A 23527-nucleotide genomic window follows, 5' to 3' on the forward strand; every position below is an offset into this window, starting at 1 on the left:
TTTGATGAGGCTTTTTGGGGAGGTGAGTATGGAATTGGATGAGGGCAACAGCTACATTTCATGTTATTGTGGCCATTAACCCTATACATTTTTTTTTTTTTTCAATGAAAAAAAAATATATAGGGAAAAACTAGGGTGTATTTATTCTTGTGAATCCTATTAGGTATAAGGACAAGCAGTGCTTTTAGTAATCCGACATGAATCACAGTAGCCTCCTTTGCTTGGCTAAATTTTTATGTAGTGTATGCTTTTAAGTGGAAATTTTCATCAAAATAAAGTTTGTTACAGCTTTTCCACAGGTAGTTTAGATACACGTTTGCTAGGGAAGCTTTTTGGGCTCCAAGAAGACTTATAAGAGTTGCTCTGCAAGAGAAAGCCATCCCACAAAATCTGATAAACAGTACATGATGAACTCAACTTTACCAGGCTAAGACTGAATACATCTCCCATACCTTAGAAAAATACCCTAACCATAAAGGTATTCTAAATTTTGATTGTTTTCATAGTGAAAGCTGTATGACATAGAAAATGCTTTTCCTTTTTAGCTTCTGCCAGCTCCAGGCCCCATCCCTGTGCAGATGCTCAGGACAGCCAGCACAGTGCAAAGTGGCCAGCTACTCCCCTAGGACAGGGTAAATGCTCATGGCAGGAACTCAACACTAGAAAGCTGAACTGTGCTCAAAACCAGAAATGACAACTATGGCAAGTATTTCTTGAAAGCATGGTATTCAGGTGATTCTTCTGAAATCTTTCCCTGGAATCTTCCTTTCTACATTCAATTTTTGTCACTAGTAGAATTTTATCATGATGCTCTTGACAGATCTATAATCTTAGCACTGAGATGGACTCTGAATATAATACTGCTGTAAATTGCTCAAGGAAGATATGAAAGTCTATGGACTGAACTTAGAAAATTCTCAGCTATGCTTTCATTTCACCATAGTTAACAGGGGAACTTGGACTTCCAAATCTTTGGATTAAACTAAAGCTACTTCAACATATTAAATTTTTAAATTCAAGTTCATTTCCCCTTAAAACAAAAAAATTCCAAAACAAAATCTTTGATGTGTTTAAAGTGGCAACAGGTTTTTTTTGTTGTTTGCATTCTTGTGCATGGATGTACATTTGACAACATGCTTATTTGAATTCTTCTTAAAATATATGCAATCAAAATCAATGGAACCTGAAAGCACAGGATAAGAATCAAAACAAGCCTTAAGGGCTTGGATTGTCCTCCCAGCTGATTTGGGAAAATGCACCAAGTTCAAGGAGGGCAGTAGGCAAAATCCTTCTTTTTTTCCTATTCACATTTTGGTGGCTGAGCAGATATTTGCTTTCATACAGCTTTTCTGTAAGTACACTGAGCCTGCACTGATGCAGCAGAGAGTGATCACTCTGACAGCATCCCAGAAGATTTTTTTCTGTGAAAGAGTAGTTGATCCTGCTTTTCAGCAATTTACAAAACACTCTCAGTTAACCTACCTCATTTGATAATCTTTTCATTTCTTGCTTCCGCTGTTGCTCCGCAAAGTTTGCCACAGACTCAGCCAAATTATTGAGTTCTTGCTCATTTGGAGCTCCGATGAAGTTCAGCAAAGGAGGTTCCCAACCATTTCGGAAACGGGGAACATAAGGTGGAATGAACTGGTCTTTGGGCCAGTCAGCTCTGCATTGAGAGTAAATTAGAGATCTTTATCAAGGGTCATAAAAATACTACTTTCATAGACTTCCTAAAAAATGAAATATGTTTTAATATCATAGTAAAGAACAGTGGTTGGGATTACTGCACATCAATCGTGTCGATTGTGTTAGACCACAGAAAATTTACAGAAAATATTTATTGACCATAACTACTTTTCTGCAAGGCACAGCAAGGAGCAAACTGTTCCTGCCATAATGACTTGTCAGTGCTAAAACAACAAATTTCTGGCTCGCAGCAAAGGATGACTAATAGAAGAATTAATCACAAGCACGTCTAAGATTTGTTATAACTGTTAGATAGGAAAGAATTGCTGTGCTGCAATGTTTTGTTTGTGTTAAAGAACCAAACAAAAGACTTCAAAGAAACTGCCTACTTTATATGAAAGACTGGAAGTAGATATGTAGGTCATTCCGAAAGTAACACCTCCTATTTATTCCCATGGAAACTATAGAAGATACAAAGAGCACAATAACACTGATTGATAGTACAAATGTTCGGCTACAAAATAGTATTTTTCAACATAGTCACAACCATTAGCTATGCATTTTCACCAGCGATGAGCAACAGCCTGTATGCCGTGCTCAAAAAAACCTGCACCAATGGAGATGACTCATGCTCGCTGTCAGTGCTGATGAAATCCACCACCCACCACATCACTGCTCACATCCACTGCTTAGTCTTCAGAAACGTTCAGTAATGTCACTGAATTCCAATGGGAGACATCTTTTCCACGTGGAGGAATTCAGGGACACTTTTGCTTCATACGCTCTTCCATGTCACATGCCATTTTGTCAGACTGCCCCTCTGCTGCCATCTGTCACACAGCAACAAAATGTAACTGAATACTGGTGGGAAGGTTCAACCTCTACTGCCATACCAGCAATATCACCTCTGATGTCATGGGCCAATATAATAAAATAGGAGGCATTACTTTTGGCCTTTCCACGTAGCAAGGAAGTTTAAAGGGCTGAGCTACACCTTAAGGAAGGAGTTAGGCAATGGATAGATTACAGTGTAATACAAAGAACTCTGCATTCTTCAGGGCACAAGAATTATCTTCACATTTACTGTTTAATAGTTAAGCTTAATCTTAGAATAGTCTATTATTTTTTAGCACTTCATTCCCATTTTTTAATGTAATACACAGTACCTAAATTAATGCTTTCATGCTCTGCCTTTGCACCATGCATGACATACCCTCCTGCAAAATAAATTACTGTATCTTCACAGCAGAACAAGAAATGAGAACATACATTACATTGTCTTAGTCTCACTGTTAACGCTGTTCAAAATTAGGGGGCACATGCTGCCAGTCACACAAGTTGCAGGACCACTCAGCAATTATTAACCCATTGGCAGGCTTCAGCTAGGTCAGTAACCTTCATGTTTCAACAATCATACATCTTACTTAACTGCTTCATAATGTACCTCAGCATACTGAGATCAGACAGACTATAATTTCTGATCTTCACAGGTCAACCAGTTGTATTCTAAGTGCTGCATTCTTTGTGAAGCATGAGCTACTTCTCTTTCAATTACGCTTTTTTCAGGATGGAATAAATGAATTATTAAGGTATTTCCTAAGATGAGAAGCCCAGTATTTTAAACAATAATCCATTTTCCTTGCAATAGGCTCCAGTGCTATGTAGATTTCCACAGTGAGCCCATCACAAGCTGCTATGAAGCCAGCAAGCTCTGAGTAGGTAAAGGCAAGCTTTGCTGAGATCAAAACTCTGGCAATCACAAGGATCTCTAATTGCTGTTTCTAGCCCATTTTGTAGTAGTAGGCTGAACAGCAGGCACAAAGGATGAATTTGAATGTCCTGGTCCAGCAGCAGAACGAGATCAAGAAAGGCAAACACATGTACATCACACTTCCTGTTATGAAGATGCTTGTCACTTCGTGTTCTACAGCTTTTCACGTAGATTCCTACCGCTCAATTTATTGTTATTACTTCTTAATCACTTAAAAAAAACAACAAATATCTTAATTGGTTAATTAACTTATAAAGTAAGAAAGCCACGTGGTAGATATTCATTCCTGAATTTGGAATCCAAAAGAACGATGAGTAAACTTAAAATACATGGCACCTTTCCAGTCCAAGTGCTTGCATACTTAATCATTGTCACGTGTGCTCTTCTACCACAGATGAGAGTTAAAACACATTTTGTTAATCTTTTTTTTTTTGCATATTTTACTTAGCTAGGCAATTTCAAACCATATAAACACCTCACAAATAACAAATACATAAACAAAGTAAATTGTAGTGAAATCTAACTGCAATAGCAAATCAATTAAATGGGACTTTTATGGGTATGCAGATGGAACACAAATCAGCCCATAAACATTATTTAAAAGTTTAAGCACTTTCCTTATAGCATTATGATAATTTTAAAGAAGCATTGAAATTGAAAATAGAAATCTGTAACCTCTTCTACATAGTTTTTTCATTTTTTATTGCAACTTCTTCCAACTGATTTTTTAACCAATTTCAGACTGGCTGGGTTGTGAAAATAAGGGTGGAAAGCAACTGCAAGCATGAAACAGAAAAAAAATGATGGTATAAGTTTACATAATTTAGTCTCTACTCCTTATTCTATGAAGGAAAAAAAATATTCTGTTTGTATTTGCTTCCACCATGCCTAAAATCTAGCCATTTCCAAATCCCAGTGAGGCTTAAGAGCTCCTTTCCAAAGAGTTTAAAGAATACTTGTGAGGAATAGTCCAAAGCCTATCAAACTACTATTGAGTTTGCTGGATGTGGATCATCTGGTTAAGACTGCGTCAATAAACACGAACTTCTCACCTGGCTTTGGTCCATGTGTCACCCAATGACATCCATAACTGCCCTTCCTCGCTGGTGACGGTATACTGTAGGAAGTCTATGGTATCTTTTGTTAGGAGGGGACTTAGTACTGTACTGGCAAGCTCTGGACCTCCTGTTGTCTGCACCACCTAAATCAAAATATTAAAATAATACAAAGAATACACACATAATAAAAAAGGAAGTTACAGCGAATATGTTACCTACATTAATGGTATGAAACATTTACTACTCAACAAATAAACAAATTCTGAGAAGCTAACTTGTTCTTAAGTCCTGTGGATGGATGAAGTAAAACCATTTATTGCAGAACTGTTGTTCTGGTCACCTTTAAATTGAGACCCACTTCTGTCAATGTTATTTTAATCTACTAATTGAAATGACACATATTTTAATTGAATTGGCACACGGTTATGCTTCCAACTCTCCTCATGGATGATGTATTTCTTTATTTGGCTTGTTTATTAAAATTGTAATGGCTAACTGCGATACAAAGAAAGATAAAGATATTTTAAACATATATATATATACACATATGATAGATGCTAACATGCAAAAAAGGATAAAACTTGTTTTCTTAAGAAATCTTCATCCTTGGATACACATTTCTCCATAGTACCTCTCCAGGGACAATTTTAAATCTCACCATTCTTGGAAAGATTTTAGATCGTACAAGTGTAAGAATTCTGAAGGAAAATACCTAAAAAATTACAAAAGCTTACCATATGTAGTGGGGTAAAGAGAAAATGAACCAGTTCAGCCGCACTAGGATTCTGGATATGGAACTTTAATTTGGCCTAAGGTAAAGAAAAAATGACAAATTTTAAGATACAATTAACTTTTATGACAATAAATACTTCAGGTAAAAATGACTGTCCCAGGTGAGAGCACAGCTCCATCTAAGTTGTATGTTTTTTATCTCCAACATCAGCTAAGAGAAAGTGTTAAGGGAAGCATGAGAAGGAACAAGGCAAACATAAAATATCTGAGAAAAATTCTTATAAATTCACCAGCAATTTTCTCAGGGACTTCTTCAACTAAAAGTACAAAATACTATTGTTTTGCGTTAAAAGTCACTGATGGATTCTTCCCTTCAGTAAATTTATACAATTGCTTTTGAATCCATATAAGTGTTAGCATATATTGTGCAAATAAGAAGTACAATGCAAATGCATGTTTCGTCAAAAAGCATCTTATTTGGAAATATGCCACCTCTTGGTTGCATTAATACCCTGCAGTTCTTTTCCAAAAGAAAACTGAGCAATCATTCTTTCCTCACTTTTTCCAGTGATTCTCATAACCATTCACAGATTTATTACATTCCTCCTCTTTTTCATCTTTCTCCAAACTGAAGAAAAGTCTATAATCATTTCTTACAGCATTCTTGTTCTCCTTCCACCTTCTTCAATTTCACTGTACAGGGAACAAGATAAAGCCAGTGAACCTGATGGTATACTGATGATCTTTATTTGTTCTTATTTTTTGGTCTTTGACAGCTTGGGTTAAAATTAGGCACCAGACCAATAAAGGACATCTGGTGGCTAGGATCCACTGCAGGCAGCCTGATCAAGGGGAGCCTGCTGACAAAGCCTTCTTGCTTCAGCTGCAAGAAGGATCACGCTTGCAAGCTCTCATCCTGATGGGAGATTCCAACCACCTGGATAACTGCTGGGAAAGCAACAAGGCAGACTGCAAGCAATTCAGGAGACTCCTGGAGTCCAGTTAGGATAACTTCCTGGTCCAGGTATTAGACAAGCCAACATGAGATGAAGCATTCCTGGACATGGTGCTCATCAGTGCACAGAAGATCATTAAAGAGGTTAAGTCTGGAGGCAGACTGCAGCCATAAAAGATGATTTTCATGAACACACTGTCGACCATTAAGCTCTTCCAAGTAAAATACACATTACAAAAAAAAAAAAAAAAAAAAAAAAAAAAAAAAAAAGTGCGTATTTTCTCTGCTACAGCTTCTTGGAGGATTCCTTTTATTTAGTGATCATAGGCTCTGGAAGTAAGAAGCATTCCAGAAAGTATTTTAAAAAGTTATAGCAGCTTTTATTGCATCTTGCTGTCTATACCTCAACATCCTTTTAGCTGGCCTCATTCTAGTTTTGCATCTAGCCTTCTAAAGTGTGCCTCTAAATATAGACAAAAGGAGAATGTACTTTTACTGCTAATAACTTTCTACACATTGTTCTTCACACATAACAACTTTCTTTTGGTCTTTCTATAGTTTTCTTTTTGGCAGATGGTAGGAATTTTCTAGGAGCTTCCAGCATAGTGTTTTAAAATAGTTTCCATTCTACTGGCAAAGATTTTATTCTTCAAGCTATTCCTTTTATTTTTAAACTAGATTCTTCTTCTTTACACAGCTCTCCATATCTGACATAAAGCCCTAGGAAGTGAAATTTCAAGCTTTTGTGGCTTCTTCAATGACACTGAAGCAATGCATTGGTATGGCATTATGAACAGTGTTAGAAAATAGACCTCAGATCTTTCTCAGCACTGAAACAAGAACTATTTCTACTCCCGCACAGAAGACAAAGATTTTTATATACAAGTGTTACTAGATAAAGAAATCATTTAAATGCAGAATGCAGTATGAAGTAAGAGTGGAAAAACCAAACCCGATTACATTTCTAGCTCTGTTCCTTTTTAAAGAGCAGTGGAGACCAAGACCCAGGCTCAGAGTTCCCCATATGGTGTGATCATCTCTGCATGGTTTACAGCTGCAGGGATTTAAAGTCCACTAGGTTTCTCTACACAGACAAAGCACTAGGAAAGTTAGAGAGAAGACAGAACACTTAACTACTGCTTTTCCAAAGAGGAGATAGCCTTTGCAGCTCCTTAAGGAGTCATCAATAAAGCAGCTACATTCTCTTGAACTGCAGGAAATCTCCAAGAAAACCTGACTTAAAAATAACTAAAAAGAAATCTACTGTGGTAGTTATTCTTCCTTCTCTTCAACTTTCACCAGAATTTTAGTTCTTCACTTCCTACTACTGGAATATGACCCTAGGAAAACCACTGCAGTGCTCGAATTTACAGCAACAGGGAAAACAAATATCATGTTCTATGTAACATTAGCTATCTGAGGCAAAAACACCATATCTACCTGCAGTTACTTACCAGAAGATTGAAGCCATGCTTGAACTTTTGGAAGCAGTCAACAAACTCATCTGGAGGTGGTGGTTTTGAACGGAGAGTAAGAACTCCCTCTGATAAATAAATTGACATTTTTTTTACATCCATTCATATTTTACATCATTTCTAAAAATATTAAGGATATAATAAACATATAAAACATACTTAATAAATTTACCTACTTACAAAATGCTGTAAATATAAAACAACTACAGTGAACGTATTCTGTAGTCACATCTCTAATCAGACACTCCCCACTGATTCCAAACAAAAGTTTTTAATTAATTTCTAAGAATATACTGTGTGGATATCTCTTCTTGTGCTTAAAATGAAAAACTATTACTACATTCGTGAAGGAAAAAAACAACACAAAAATCCACATGTGCTAGCTATTTCAATGATCTTTGGAGAAACAGAATTCTGTATAGTAAGAATTCCTACCTCCGGGTCCTTTCTTTTTACTTTTCTTAGATTTCTTCCTCTTTGAAAGTTCAGCAAATGCTTCAGCAGCTTTTTGAAGTTTGGTAACAAAATATTCAATGTCATCCAAAATATGGTTCAGAATTTGCTATGGGAGAAAAGAAGAATAACAGTTTCATTACTGAAACTGTACTGATATACTCAAGAAGTTAAAAGAACTAATCTCTCAGATACCAAAAGCTCCATCTGTACAAAGTTCACGCTAGAACACTATGTATTTAGATTCATTATATCCTTTACTTTACATAACTGTCAAGTATTGTGGAGCTTAGACTACTCTCAAAACTCTGAGCAACTAGAGGTTTTTAAAATGTAAGCATCAAGATTATTAAGTTCAATTACACAGTTCATTCACACACTAAATTTTCTCTCACAGCACATGAAAAAAATTCTAATTATTTGTGTAGGATAGCATTTTCCTAACCCGTATAACTTCATAATCTCCTTTAGCACAAAGTATTAAGCTATTTGTTGAATGTCAGAATGTTATTTCAGAGAAGTGCTCTTTGAAAATAATTCTTCAAAGAGCAAATGCAGAAAAAAGAAGGAGCCCCAGGGGAAGCACATACACAGCAAATTCAGCAGGCCCCAACATGCTTCCCTCAAGGCCCCCTGATGCTGTAAAGTAGAAAGTTACAACTAGCAAACAAAGAAATACTTGATACTGCATACACCATAGGACCTGCCCTAGATTTGGCTAGAAATTGTTAGCTTACGCAAGTTCATAGCACATCTGCCTTTGGAAATGACCATATGCTTATGTTCTGGAAATTGCACAAATTTACATCCCACTAAATTGAGGAAAATTAAGTTTACTGTTATGTATTCTCTGAAATTTAGTCTTCACAAAACTAATGTTTATGCTTCTGTCTCTTCACAGCAAAAAAATTAAATTCCTTTTTTTTTTCTTTTTCCTTCAGGGAAAAAATAGTAATAACAATTAACTACTTTATGTTCATTTAGAGGTTTACCACACAAATGTGAATACCCAGCATGCTTTCCTTCAGAACTGAATTTCCCAAGTGGAAAAAGACTTCCCAAGTAGTAGAGACACACAATTTCTCAGAAATTAAGCAATATCTTTTGTTGTTTCTCACTTACAACATCTCTGTCAATCCTGGCTGCTATCATTTCTGCCGTTTCCTCATGGTCAGTGTATTGTCTTTGTTTTTCATCTGTGGAAAAGGAGGATGAGATGTGTATTTAAGCAGAATAGAAAAACTAACACCTCCTACAGAGCTTATGCTTGAAACCCCTCTACTGCAAGAAAATGAAGGACAAAATTGTTTTTACCATTCAATTTGCAAGGACTGAAGAACTTGTACCCTAATTCCTGATCCTGTCAAGTCTTACAAAAGAGCTTAGGTGTATGATTTAAGCCAGCTTAGCTGTATAAATTAACCACACTACAGAAGTATGGTACTAGGGTCTTAATTATGCATACTTACATACATACATACATACATGCATACATACATATATATATTTATATATATACAAATGGCAGATTATAAATAAAATGCAAGGAGAAATTGTCCTATTTTGCAAAATATGCTGAGAGGTACCCCAGTAGAAGTAGACAAGAAGTAACAGCGTAGCCCTGAATTTGAAGACAATTTTGATGTAAAAGATAATAAGCAAAAGGGATATAGGAAATTTGGGCAGAATGACCAAGTCTGGCAATAGAGAAATGGAAGATATCAATGTGATAAAATATGCGTTTGCAAATAACAATGGACTTATGTGTGAAACAGTGACTTATGCTTGAAAACAACAAGGGAAAGCAGTTTGAGAAATAGTAAGTTTAGCATTTCTAAATCACACTACATTCTGTATGGCTTTTGTTAATACGTGGGATCTTAGTAAACACTTTTTAGGAAAGATCCACATGAATGGAATAAAAGGAACCGCAGGAACTCAGACCAATGACAGACCACTCAGTAAGTTAATGAAACTTTTTTACTGTTTCTTTTTCTTTTTCTTTCTTTCTTTTTTTTTTTTTTTTCCTGAGAGAGAGAAAGAAGTGAAACAACAGAACCAACTTGCTGTTTGTTACTCAAGGTAGGTGCAGAGGTGCAGATTACTAGGTGATAACGCTCTTAATGTTCCTTATTTATCTGAAAATTTTTGTTCTCCCTGCATAATTGAGTGATATAGCTTAATAAACAAAAGTAATGCATATGTCTTGGGTAATGATTATAATTCTAAAATTTTAGTATTCATTTTTAAAGAAACCTCTCAACCATGATTACTTCATTATTACAGTCTGTTTTACAGAGCTTGATTGTTTCTAATTCTTTTTTTAATGGAATCTGATTAAAATAGAATGTTTCCACTTTATTATTTTTATAATCCACAGATTATAAAATAATAATATTCAGAAATACTGCAGCATTTCTTGGGTAAGGCTTTAACAATATAAACTAGGTTAGCCATACCCGGATGAATAAATAAATACATAATGTTGATCTCTAGTCAGCTTTTAATCCAAGTGACTGTATTTTTTAATTGTCTGAAATATCTGGCCAACATTCTTCCTACTAATAAATAGGGCATCATTAAATTACCAGAGTTATGACAATGCAGATTACTGTGCATGTTATTATGTTCACATAAAAGCCCGAGTTAAAATCCACAGCCCACACATCTATCCATCTGAACACAAGTAAACAGGGCTCTGAACACAAATTCAGAAAAATGTGAAGTAAATGACAAGTCAGATTATGACAGCCAGGTCATAATTCCACAGATCAGGCAGCAGTGGCTTGGGGCATTTTGAACTGACTGGGAGAACAATTCTGCCCTCTCCAAGCTATGGCAGAGGGGTGACCTAGTACAGCAATTACTCTATCTGCATTCAATGACTGCAGTCTTCATGAAAGCCTGTGAATTATTTTCTATTACTGAGGATCATAAAACCCTACAGCCCAGAAGAACTGGTTATCACTGCGCAGTGCAACACAACTCACAGTCCCCTTGCTCCGCAGCCCACGCGGACCACGCTGCCACACGGCTTCTCACATCCACCTGGGTGATGGTCCCTGGGGGAACAGGGGCAGGAGCCCGTGGTGGGGGAGGGATAGCACCATCAGCACTGGAGATCATCCTGCAGGAAGAGAAGGGGGCCCACCAGTGAAGTTAACACAACACATTTCTAATGTGTAATCAGAGAATACAACAAGGTTTACCAGGACCCTTCTACTGTCAAACATGCTATGGACTTGCCAAGTCATGAGTACTAACGGTCAGGGTATGCAAATAGATTAAATGTAGCAAGAAACCCACTCTGTGATGAGGTTAGCAAAATTTGCATCAATATACCAAATACTCTTTCACATAGACACATGGGACATGGTTTAGTGGGCACAGTGGTGATGGGTTGATGGTTGGACTTGATGATCTAGTGGTCTTTTCCAACCTTAATGATTCTATGATAAATTCCAAAGCACTGCCAGAGAACATGCTGTCTAGAGATTTGATTGCATTTATGGGTAAATTTTGTGCATTTTATTTGCAGTTTAATGGCTGGACTTCGATATTGTACTTAAATTCTTCATTCAGAGTCATCTTTCAGCCATCACCAGTTGTGCACCTGTTCTCTGTGTTTGATAGGTTGTCAACCAACAGCTTCTTAAAACTCTACCAACAAAAACAATTGCATTCACAGGCTGATTTTCCTTTTTAGATCAATCTGTTCATCCCATCTTGATGCAAATGTATGACTGTTCCCACTTTCAATTTTCATAGAATCATAGAGTAGGCTGGATTGAAAAGGACCACAATGATCATCCAGTTTCAACCCCCCTGCTATGTGCAGTTGCCAACCACCAGACCAGCTATCCAGAGCCACATCCAGCCTGGCCTTGAATGCCTCCAGGGATGGGGCATCCACAACCTCCTTGGGCAACCTGTTCCAGTGCATTCTCACCCTATGAGTGAAAAACTTCCTCCTAATATCTAAGCTAAACCTGCCCTGATTCAGTTCAAAATGATTTTCCCAGTTCCCAGTCCCAACTTTTCCAGTTCTTAATCTATCTTTAAATACCATAAGGAAGGAGGTCTTTGAAGTCATTCTGTAACTCAGTATCAAAAGACAAAAAATCCCAACAAATCTTTTGAAACTCACATCCCATCCCTATTTAAAAGAAGGATTTTCATCTTCTTCTTCATTCTTCTCTTCATAATCCCATCTCATTCATGGCATTCAACAACAGCACAAAATACAATTTGGTCACTTATCAAAAAATGATGTTTTCTTCACAATTCCTTCCTCTAGTCTCCTATAGTCACCTAAGCATTCTTTTTTTGCATCTCCTACATTGTTTACTTGTAAATAACCTTGCAGCAATTTGATGGTGCAGTGTCAGACTTACTACAAGATCTCCAGAGTAATCAAACAGGACCCATCTAAAGAAGGCTTTCTTCCTTGGCCCAGTGCTAACACATACATGAAATGACAGCAAGTATTCAGTGCTGAATTGTGATGCATTAATGACCTTTAGGCCTCAAAGCTTTTAGAGACTGATACGTCAGATTACTTTTCCCTGTGGATGTACTGACCTACATTCATTTCCCAACTAAATCTCATCAGCTTTCCCCAAAGTGTTTGAGTCCAGGTGGTACACATTTTTGTGCATACACTTATCTGTTATTGTACCTCAAACAGTAAAGTGTGCTTGCTTAATTTTAAACCCATATGTAAAATCTGATGCACTTCTGCCTTCTTAATTTTTTCCAACACAAATGTCCATTATTCTAGGAAAACTTCACACGTTCCACACCAGAATTTAACAGGCAACTAAGGCAGCAATAAACTTATTCATACAATAGTGACTTTTTTACTTACAGATTTTTGTACCGCAGAGAATTCTCTCACTGGACCGCACAACTATTATTGAGCAATGTCATCAGGATTCAGCATACAGACCACCACCATCCTATTCAGTACTTAACATATTTGTGCCCTTGTTTCTACACCTGCACCAGCTACTGTATTAATCTGAAACCAATAGACTCTTACTCCACCTTTTCCTGTTGGGAGAGAAGTTTTCCCTACCAGGAAAACGAGGAGTTTTTCAAGTCATTAAACAGGCAGAAAATTTTTTTTGTCCTTAGTTGCTGTTTTATTTAACATCTTTAGATCCCAAAACCTCGCTTCCTTGGAATTCAGGAAGATTCATATTTTTATTTCACATTTTGAACTATTTTATCCATATACAGAACTCAGACACATAATGCTATTCTCTAGCAACCTGCACTTATGTCAGCTGCTCCAGTTACTAAAGCAGAATTGGGAAAGTTAAGAGTGACATTATAATTCGAGAGAGTTTGAGATAATTAGTAAGTCAAGTCCTCTACATGTGCTTTTTGAAGTATATTATCAACTAGCCAAAAAAAAAGAAAAAGAAACAGCAGACAGACTTCATGAGTGTCTCATGACCCCATACATTGCCAAGAAACTAGGTTTTTACCTCAGTGTTTCAAGTCTCTTCTTTTGTTTTCCACTCTTGCTGTCACTGATTGCACTTTCTATATCTTCATAAATAAAGCTAGCCTGAAAAGACAGAAGCAGAGTCCATCAGTTCTCATCTAGACTAAGCAGATATATGAACTAATGATCTCATCATGTACTTTTTGAAGTTATCTTTTGATTACAGAACCTCTTATCATATTCCATTAAAAAAAAAAAAAAGCTGGGATTTATATGGAAACAGAACAAAGAAAACACGACACCATTCTCCGGGAGCTGGTATTTTTGTCACTGCTCCAATCTCAAACGTTATCATCAGATGGATGTGTTATCTAGATAATAAATTTGTCTGAACAGTTGTAATTATCCAAAGTCAACAATTACTGCATGAGCTATTTTTCCCCCTCCATGGTTTTTTGTTGTTGTTTTTTTTTTCCTGTCAAAAATATTTGTGAAAGACATAAAGTAAATCTACTATAAATAGTAGTAGCATAAGGATTAGGAAAATAACTGGTAGTAATACAGTCTCCTGTAAGAAGATAGCCTCCAATTTCTCTTTGCCTTAGTAAAAGATGAATTTTTCAATACATTTCCTGATCCTTAGGTTCCTGTCTCTCCATTACTGCAATCTGTCCTCACAGTGGCCTATAAGTGAAATTCTGATACATGTCTAAGGCATTATTTTAATAGATCTTGCATTAAGTAGGTCACAGCTTCTCATAGGATTTAGGATGCTCTGTTACATATCTTGAGCTGACAAATTAATTTCCTATACAACTTGTCAAGGCCTAAATCTGTCCATGTCTAGCTCATTCTACAAGTTCCACCTGTCTTGGAATAAAAACGTGTAACTTCTTAGGAGGAATATGTAACCACTAGAACTAGTATGGAACTAGAAACTTCACTGAATTGAGAGATTAACAGACTTTTCAGAATACAATGAGAAAGATGAAGGTTAAAGAATTAATTGAACAACTTGACAGGAACTGAGGAACAAAAGCATTTCATTAATTACACTATTTATATTTATTGTTTAACAATTGTGTTTTTTTAGAAAATACTGACTGACCACAATATAATTCATTTTGAATAAATTGCTATTGCAGAGGCTCCTGAAGTCTGTTATATGTTCTGAATGAAAGCATTAAGAAGGCAATGAATAAAATCTAACATCTCAAGAAGAGCCAAGGCTTATGGAAAAGGAACAGAACCTAGGATAAGGTCACAGACTCAAATGATACCTCAGAAGGAAAAAGGGATCCCAGTCTTCAAGTCATGCTTACGCATTCTGCAATTTTATCTGCACACAAGAACTTCAAAAGATGGGAGTCTGAAGAGACCCTATACACCTTTGGAAGCTGTGTCTAACCAGACCTTAAAAGAGGAGTGCTGCAATATTTAGCATGCTGCAAACTGAACTCACAGGATCCCAGTTTCCACTGAAACAACGAATTTTGTGCCACACAATTGGCAATCGGCAATCTTCACACCAGTTGCAATGAACCAATTTCAAAATGTTTGCACAATGCAATTAGCAATGTGATGTTTTAAGACAATGATATAAACTCCTAAGATGTGACTGGAGAAAAAAAAAGCAAACCATAAAATGATTGAGCAAAACTGAAAGAAATACCAATTATGTGGAGTAAATAACACATTAACATTTATAATCCTGGAAATGAAGAAGCACTGCATTGAATGCATTAAAAATATTTACTCTAGAAGCTTGAAGGGAATATTTTAATCAGAGATAAACAATCTCTTTCCTTCTTTTGTCCCTCCTGCAAGCAATATTTACCATTTTACAATCTCTCCTGCAGGACAGAAATGCAAAGGCAGAGACGCTGGGGAGGCTTAACTGTTCAATGGCAAAAAGAGTAGAAAAAGAGAAGGAGTAGGAAAGACTCAGGACTTGGTTGAGTTCTTTCTAGATTATAAAATAAATCTGGGATAACTCAAACTATTTTACACCTCTTTCTTAGAAGTGTGAATGCAAATCATATGCATATTCCAAAGCTTTGGTCCTTTACAAACACAAATGAACAGCTACAGAGCCCAAGAATCAATATTGACAATAATTACATATTTGCACATGCACTAAAGATTCCAGCTCACATATAGTAATCTTTTCTTACAAGATATACTATGCTGCTTATATTAGCATACTGTAAGTCATGTAGATATCATAAATGCATGAAGCTCGAATACATGTATAAGAATAAAAGTACATAATAATTTCCTATGAATCAGTTTATTTTGTTTTACCCATTGTACTTGCCAATTCATAAAATTTTCCCTGCTGAAATAAGTCAAAGAAGATCTGCATTACCACCTTACCTTAATCTCATCACACTGGAAAAGATGCAAATCTGGCTTGTTCTGAGTTGGTTCTTTACATACTAATGCAAGAATTGAATTGTAATTGCATGCATTCATCACAGCTTGGCAATGCTGAATTGTGCTTAAAGGAAAATTCTCCAGCTCATTCTGCCAGAAGGGAAACAAAAACAAAAACAAAAAAAAAAAAAGAGAAAAAAAGAGTCTTAATATTCAGTGTCCTGATCTCAAAAAAAGCTGCATGAGTTAAAAAGAGAAAGTGATAATAAACTAATTAAAATACCAAATCTCACACACATCATTTTTTCTGTCCCTTCCCTTTCTTTCTCTCTCTGGAAATGAGTCTGCCACTCACAGATCGTACCTTTGATTCCAAGTCCACCAAACTGACAGCTTTGTCATCCACTTGAAGAATCATATCTTGAGTCCACACTTTGCCTTTAGCATCCAATAATTTCAGCTTCCTTATTCCATCATCTACTGTAATCATTGCTTCTTTTCGGTCCAGAACAAAGGTGGTCAAGTGCTGGTGAATGACACAAACATTAAAATAATAACAGAATTTTAATCTTCCTTATCACTAAGCAATGTCAGTATCCAAATTGCCATGAAAGAGCAATAAAAATAACTCATGAATGAAAGCGCCTTTTAGGACAGAATCAACCAATATGCCATAGGGGAGGTTGTTTAGTCCATAATGTCATTTTAAACTTGCTGCTTGCCATCCTCTGTCATTTCCTCACTACAGCAAATGGTTACACTGGAAGGCATATTATGACATCTTCCAGGTATCACAATGAGAATCAAATCCTGAGTATTTAGTTAGCTTTCTTTAGAAGTGAAAACCTGTCTCTATCGGTAAGCTGAATCCAGAAAGCATCAGTAGAAGCCTTGCAGAAACATGCTGCCAACACATCACCACCACCACCCTGACCTGGAGCATCCCTATCTCTCTCAGAGTTGCCAGCTAACACACTGATGGCAAACATCACGGGCTTGTACCTGACCTGACTGGTATACTTTACAGACAAGGAGGTATTTGCTTTTTTTATGCAGTACACAATAGAAGTGTAGTATATAAACTGTGTTTGCTCACTGTCAACTTGCAATATTCTCCAATTTTAATTAATGATCTAGTAATGAAACACTACTCACAGGCATCATCTCAACTTGTTTCCCTGTCTTTTAAGTTTTGACAATTTCTCCTTAAACATATAAGCCATGTAAGACAACCAGTAAAGTCATTTAATTTTATCCAGGCACAACTCCAGCTTCACATTCTTCTTTAAGACCTGAATACAGCTCAAGCTGAATTCACTCAAGCTGAATCGATTTTAATGTATGCTTGCACACCTATCCTATAAATAGCTTAAAAGAATTAAGTGAGCTTTCTTCTATTACAGGGTAACAGCACACGTTAATGACAAACAAGAGAGTAGATACAAGCTGCATATAATCAAAGTATTTTAAAAAGTGAGACAAACCCTGCTGACTGCTCACACAGGAATATTTAAACTTCAAATACAAGTACTAATTTTTATGCCTGTGGAGTACCAAAATGGTTACACAGAAGCTAAATACAGACAGACAATTAAAAGCAACATAAACGTTCCTTTGAGAGCTGATCAAGGATAGAAGTACTTGGAATGAAGAGAATGAAGACTATACTAAATACAATCTCACAATTTACAGTTAAATTTAAAACCCAGCTGAAAGGACCTGGGAATCTACATTTTTTTTTGCAAAATTCAGTTAAACCCATGACAGTGTTCTGATGGTAAAGGAAAAACGTTTCGCAAAAGACTGCATAATGAGGAACAGCACCCAGAAGTGCCTACAGACTACGTATAGGCACCCAGGCTTACTCTGTTGAATATTTAATACTTGTCTACTAATGGACAGAATATGACAGCAGCACAGAGTATTTCTACAAAGCAGCTTAAGATAGGAAGGAAAGTAGTTTGCATTTCTCACTGGGGAAGAGTCTGTGCAGGCAGTATATCACCACTAACAGTAGATTCACTTAGGCTTTTAGGGCTTAGTACCCAGCTTTTTCTAACTATTAAGACACCTCTGTTGTTTATAAATAATCAAGGTATTTATACTAATTATGAGTCAGCCTTCCTTGCTAATGGCCTGCCTCATCCCTGCAACATAACAGGTTCAGAATCAGGGCAACAGAGCACACTGAGCTGTCGTCCCATTGAGAAGCCCTCTCCATTTGCCAAACTACATACTACTTTGTTTACATTCTTCTACGTCAAAATTTCAGCTCTTTATGGCAAAGCTAGAGAATTTGATACATTTCAATGTAATCTGTTCTGAAGTGACCTCGGGCTGGCACGATATTTTGGAAGATTCATATGTCTTCAAGCACATTATCCTCAAAAATCATGTAAGCAAAAATCACAATATAACCAAAAGCTGTAAGGGGTAGATGGCATTCTCATACATCCTTATCTCACCTCTACGTGATACTGGGAAGTTTCCGATATGCTGCTGGCACTGTCCCGTGCATAGTTCTTTCTTTGTTCTAAAGATTGAGAGAAAAGAAAAGAATTATTCATTTGCCTTCTTACCATACTGTGTTCTGGATACTTCTCAGAGATGCTTAAAACAAGCTGTATATATGAAAGCAGAAGGTGAGCTGTGGTTATTTCTGTATTCAGAAGAAAAAAAAAAAAAGCTACATGCTCACACACTCCAGCAAGAACCATACTTACACTGATGTTAAAAGCCAGCTATCTTGACTTGGTGGCACCAGATGGAAGCAGTGTTCTGGCTGGAAATGCTTCATTGGGAAGCCTGACTTAAAAATCACTGGCCTTCCACTTGGTAGCAACATGGTAACTTGCAGAGTTGCCTTTGCATGAATGCAGGTTTTCAGACATACGCAACCCTCACAAAAAATAAAGCCAATCGCAGACCCAGTCTGTGTCAACATTTATTTCTTCCTAGTACATTCAGTCTGTTGAATCAGTAATGTAGAAATATTCATAGAAAGAAAGAAGGAAAAAAGAAGCCAAAAGCTGTAGCAACATAAACATTAAATAGAACAGAAATATTTTTCAGTTGAACAAAACACGATGCTGCAAAATCAGAAACAGTTTGCCTCTTACTCCACACAATGGATTAACAACAAACCCAGAGAGGAGGGAAGGGAATATGCAAGATGAGGACACAACACACACCCACATTAAAAACCAATGAATGTAGGTGAATACTTAAAAAACAACCAAAAAACAACAACAACAAAAAAAACAAACCAAACCAACCAACCAACCAACCAAAAAAAAAAACAAATAAACCTCACACCCTCCACTTTTCAACTTTGTTTTGAATTTTCAGTACAGCACATACAAGCTTTCCTCTTTTTTTTTTTTTTCCTGATCACCAATGAAATAGTCCAATTTAAAACACCAGAGCATTGACTAAGCAAGGAAGTCACTGAGAGAAACTCAAGGAAATTAAGCATTTCCTAATTTTTTTCCTCTATGGTTCACTCAATACCTTGAGTTCTGATCTTCAAATAGAATAGGCAGTTTGATCGTGTTTGAAAGGAAATGTGTGTAACTGATGTTACGTTCATTTCATCATATCCAATTGGAGTATGTAGGGGCAAAATGAAAGTGCATGCTTCTGTTGACAGGAGATATTAGTTATTTTTTGCAAAATTAAAACTACTACTAATGACCACGTGTGATCTGCTATGTAGAGAGATCTGTAGGGAGGACACCATGCATGCAATACTTTAAAAAGCTCTCCTATGACCAGGGTTTCTTCACAGAGGAATCTTGGGTATTGACAAGGAAAGGAATGCCCTCACTTACTTAAAAGGGTATTTTGTTACCCTTTATCATCACATCCCTTATTTCTTCAGTTCTCAGCGAGTCTCATGAAAGACAATCCAATTCCCAATTTCTAAAACCCCTCCTTGGCCCAGAGTCCCCTCCTCAATGGTAGACACAGCTCATGCATCAGAGCCATCCCGCTACCCTACAACAGCTACTCAACTTGCTTGGTTTAGCACAAGAAGTCTGCACTGCAATCACCTAACTGAAGAATGCCACTGATTATCAGATTTTTTTAACTAGGTATGTGAACGGTTTAAAACAGATACTTTAACTTTATCACCTGTTACCTCAAAATTCCACGACAGGGAACCTGCACTGATTCCAACTGTGATTAATATTTCTGCTTTTGCAGCATGTTATTTAGGTATTTTGTTTGACTCTTATTCTTTTAAGGACAGTAGGCACACACACATGCACACCCCAACAAAACAGCAGTACTGTCTGACTTGCTACCTTTCTTTTTTTGTTTGGATGATGATCTGAAGAAGTAAAGTCCATCTGTTCCTAACAAAACAAGGAAATTAAAAAACAGTATCTGGTTTAACTCCATACAATTATTTGCATCTCCAAGGGGACTAGTTAACAATCTTTCATTACAGACTATAAAATGCTGTCCAGTAGGAAGGAAAATAGGCCTAAAAAAAAATAATAAGAAGAAAGCCATGTTTCAATTAACAATACATCCAACATTCAACTCTGATTATTATCTTTTTGAGGTGAAAAAGAGAATTTTTTTAAATGACAAGAAATGAAACCAAGATAAGGAATCTTCCGTCCACTGCAAAGCTTATGAATCCTGCAAGCAACAACAGAGTGGCTTTAAGCATGGAAAGTCTTCCATAAGGGGAGACTCCAAGGGAATGAAAAAGCAGAGAGCAACTCTTGAAAGTTCATGCCCCATTTCCCAGAATTTTTGTCCTGCTTTAGGATATCCAGAAGCAACACTGACAAGCACATCCTCTTCCACAGAACAGCACAGCATTCACACTAGATAAGATGGTAAGTTTTTCAGCACACCATGTCACAGTGAGAACAATAGTGTTTATATAAGAAAGAGCTTTCTGAGTGATAATAAAAGCTGTGGTTGCCTACATTTGAGAGCGAAAGAGAGCCCCTCAAGTTCTTCATTTTTAATTACAACAGGTCAGCAACAAGAACTTCAACACAATTTTCAATTAGTAAAAGACAGTAAGTGTCTGTGATAATAAATAAAATTATGGTAACCACAAAAACTGACAGTCCATATTGTGTTCAGCAGTAATTCCAGTTCACTTATTTATTTTATAAACATGTTTATGCTGGCAGGATGTTTATTAGAACCCATTAGAGATCTAATTTATCCTTTGTCATCCTACAGGCCCTTCTATCTTTCTAATAAGTACCTCAGCATCAGGCAAAATTCTTCAGTTGCTTCTGGAAGATTTTTTCCTCAACGTTTGTTTTTCAACCTAATATTTAGAAAGTGGATCTCCTCCTTAAAGAGTCAGCCCAGCTGCTAATAGCCCAAACTTCCAGAGAGCAAATTTTCCTGGCAGCCTGGCATAAGTAGTGCTGCAGAAAGTGTCATAAAGGATGTGAATGAATGAATGAAGTCTCCACATGATAATATAAGCACAACCCAATGAAAAAATTAAAAATCAAACAGACAAACTGCAATCCTCTGCAAACTCTCACCTTGCACTTAGACGGGAGGATGCATAAACACTGCTGCATCCCTTCTGCTGATGTGTCATCGCATTGGATTTCCAGCAAAAAACATCACTGTTGTTACTCTGACCACTTTTACAGAATACCTGAAAACTTCCCTTGACTTATTACACAATATTCAACTGCTAATAATAATTCACACTCTATTACGGAAAATGAGCAACAGAATTTGCTGACGTATTGAATGCACCATGTCTGACTAGGACAGAATTAATTATTTTCACAGCAGTTTGCATGGGGCTGTGTTTGGGATTTGTGACTATAGCAGCACTGGTAATGTTTTAGCTATTGCTGAGCAGCATTTGCACACCATCGAGACTATCACTGTTTCTCTGCCTGTCCCCCAGATAAGTTGCTGTGAGGTTAGAGAGTTAGCAAGGGTACATGGTAAGGCCAGCTGTCTCAAACTGACCGGAGTCCCACTGCATATAGAACAATAAAGCCATGCTCAGCAATACAACTGAGTGGTGTATTTCCAAAGTAACTGCTGCCTGGAGCACTGATCTGCTTGCAGGAGGGTGGGACGTGGTGAGCAAAGCAAAATGCCTGCATTATTTGTTTTGTTTTGTTTCATTTATTTCTTTCTAGTGCTTTTCCCTCCCTCTCTTTCCTTCATTTATTAAACTGGCTTTATTTCAGTCCAGGAGTTGTTTTTTTTTTTTGCTGTTGCTCTTTCTATTCTCTACCCTAATAGGCTGTCGGGGAGGGGGAGGGGTAGCAGCCAGGCAACTCACTCAGGGAAGGCCCTCAGTTGCTGGCCTGGGTCAAGCCCTTACATTGGAAAAAAATGTTTTCTGTGTTCTACTTCAGTCTCCTAATCCTCCAGATCAATTTTAGCCTCTCAGAAGTCTTCTCACCTATGAAAAGAGTTATTGAACAAGAAGTAAGATTCTACAACAGAGGCTTCAAGATGTGATGAATAAAGCAATCACAGCTATCTCCTTTTTCTGTTTATTGTCTTTATTACAGATCTTACATCCAATACATAAAATGCAGTGCAGCCTTCATACCAGTTAATTCAAACCCAGCTGATGTGCTACACACAATTTATCTAATATATTTTTCCCTCTGATACAGGAAAATATAGAAGTAAATATAAAAAGATCTATAGATATAAAAATCACAGCAGAAGTCACCAAAGTTAAATTCTTAATCACAGTCTACCTCAAATGCAACCCAGAGGAATTTGGGCAGAATAAAATTCCTCTCAAAGCAAGTGCAATAAACTTAAAAGCAGAACAGCTATTCGCTCATGACTGACTGCAAGATCTACCAGCTATCAAACTTTTCAAAGGCATACATCGATCCACAGAAACTAATACTTAGCTTCTTTCTGATGTGGAGCAATGCTACTGCTCCTCATGCCTTTGTGAACTTATTGAATTTACCACTCATCAGGAATGGATAACATATCTGGTTTTAAAAAGATGTGAGAAGATGCTGACTTTATACTAAACTTGGAAGCACACACAGAAACACCAGAAAACGATAGAAAAAAACCACCTCAAACTCTCAACCAAAGGCTGTTAGCCAAGCCAAAAATACACTAGACAGTAAATTACACAGACAAACAGGACTGCTCACTGCCCTCACTACACTAAAAACTCTGGACTTTCCTCAGTTATTTCTGTGAGAGAACACTACATTGTTTGGAAAAGTAACTGTTCCACAGTTTCAGATAAAACCACCGCACTGCCCAAAGTCACGTGAGGCAGAGCTATGAACGCAACCTGACATAGCTGAGTCCTCTCTTACCCATTTTCCCATTGGAAGAGGCTGCAAATGAAAAAGAGGCTGTAAATGAAAAATTAGAAAGTTTTCTAATAAACTGTACTGACTCTGACTCTGTTCCACTGTTCAGACCACACAGGTAAATGAATTACAGCAAGATGTTAGAAAAAGGTTCTTCCCTGAGAGGGCGGTGAGCGTGGAACAGGCTCCTCAGGGCAGTGGGCACGGGCCCAAGCTGCCAGAGTTCAAAGGCTGTTTGGACAACATTCACAGACAT

General features: G+C 37.0%; 1 protein-coding gene across 5 annotated transcripts in view; it reads right to left on the reverse strand.

The window, feature by feature from the left end:
• Positions 1-23527, reverse strand: part of EPS8 (epidermal growth factor receptor pathway substrate 8) — a 131894-nt gene that overhangs the window by 25086 nt on the left and 83281 nt on the right. For all 5 annotated transcript variants that reach the window (XM_048933993.1, XM_048933997.1, XM_048933992.1 and 2 more), the window contains exons 4-14: positions 18424-18491; positions 16323-16484; positions 15959-16108; positions 13623-13705; positions 11121-11257; positions 9253-9326; positions 8113-8239; positions 7657-7745; positions 5250-5324; positions 4510-4658; positions 1483-1666 (exon numbers count right to left, since the gene is read on the reverse strand). In XM_048933993.1, coding sequence (XP_048789950.1) covers positions 1483-1666; positions 4510-4658; positions 5250-5324; positions 7657-7745; positions 8113-8239; positions 9253-9326; positions 11121-11257; positions 13623-13705; positions 15959-16108; positions 16323-16484; positions 18424-18491 — 1298 coding nt within the window. The remainder of the gene's footprint in view (positions 1-1482; positions 1667-4509; positions 4659-5249; positions 5325-7656; positions 7746-8112; positions 8240-9252; positions 9327-11120; positions 11258-13622; positions 13706-15958; positions 16109-16322; positions 16485-18423; positions 18492-23527) is intronic.

The sequence above is a fragment of the Lagopus muta genome, chromosome 1 (assembly GCF_023343835.1).
Source record: "Lagopus muta isolate bLagMut1 chromosome 1, bLagMut1 primary, whole genome shotgun sequence".
Taxonomy (NCBI): domain Eukaryota; kingdom Metazoa; phylum Chordata; class Aves; order Galliformes; family Phasianidae; genus Lagopus; species Lagopus muta.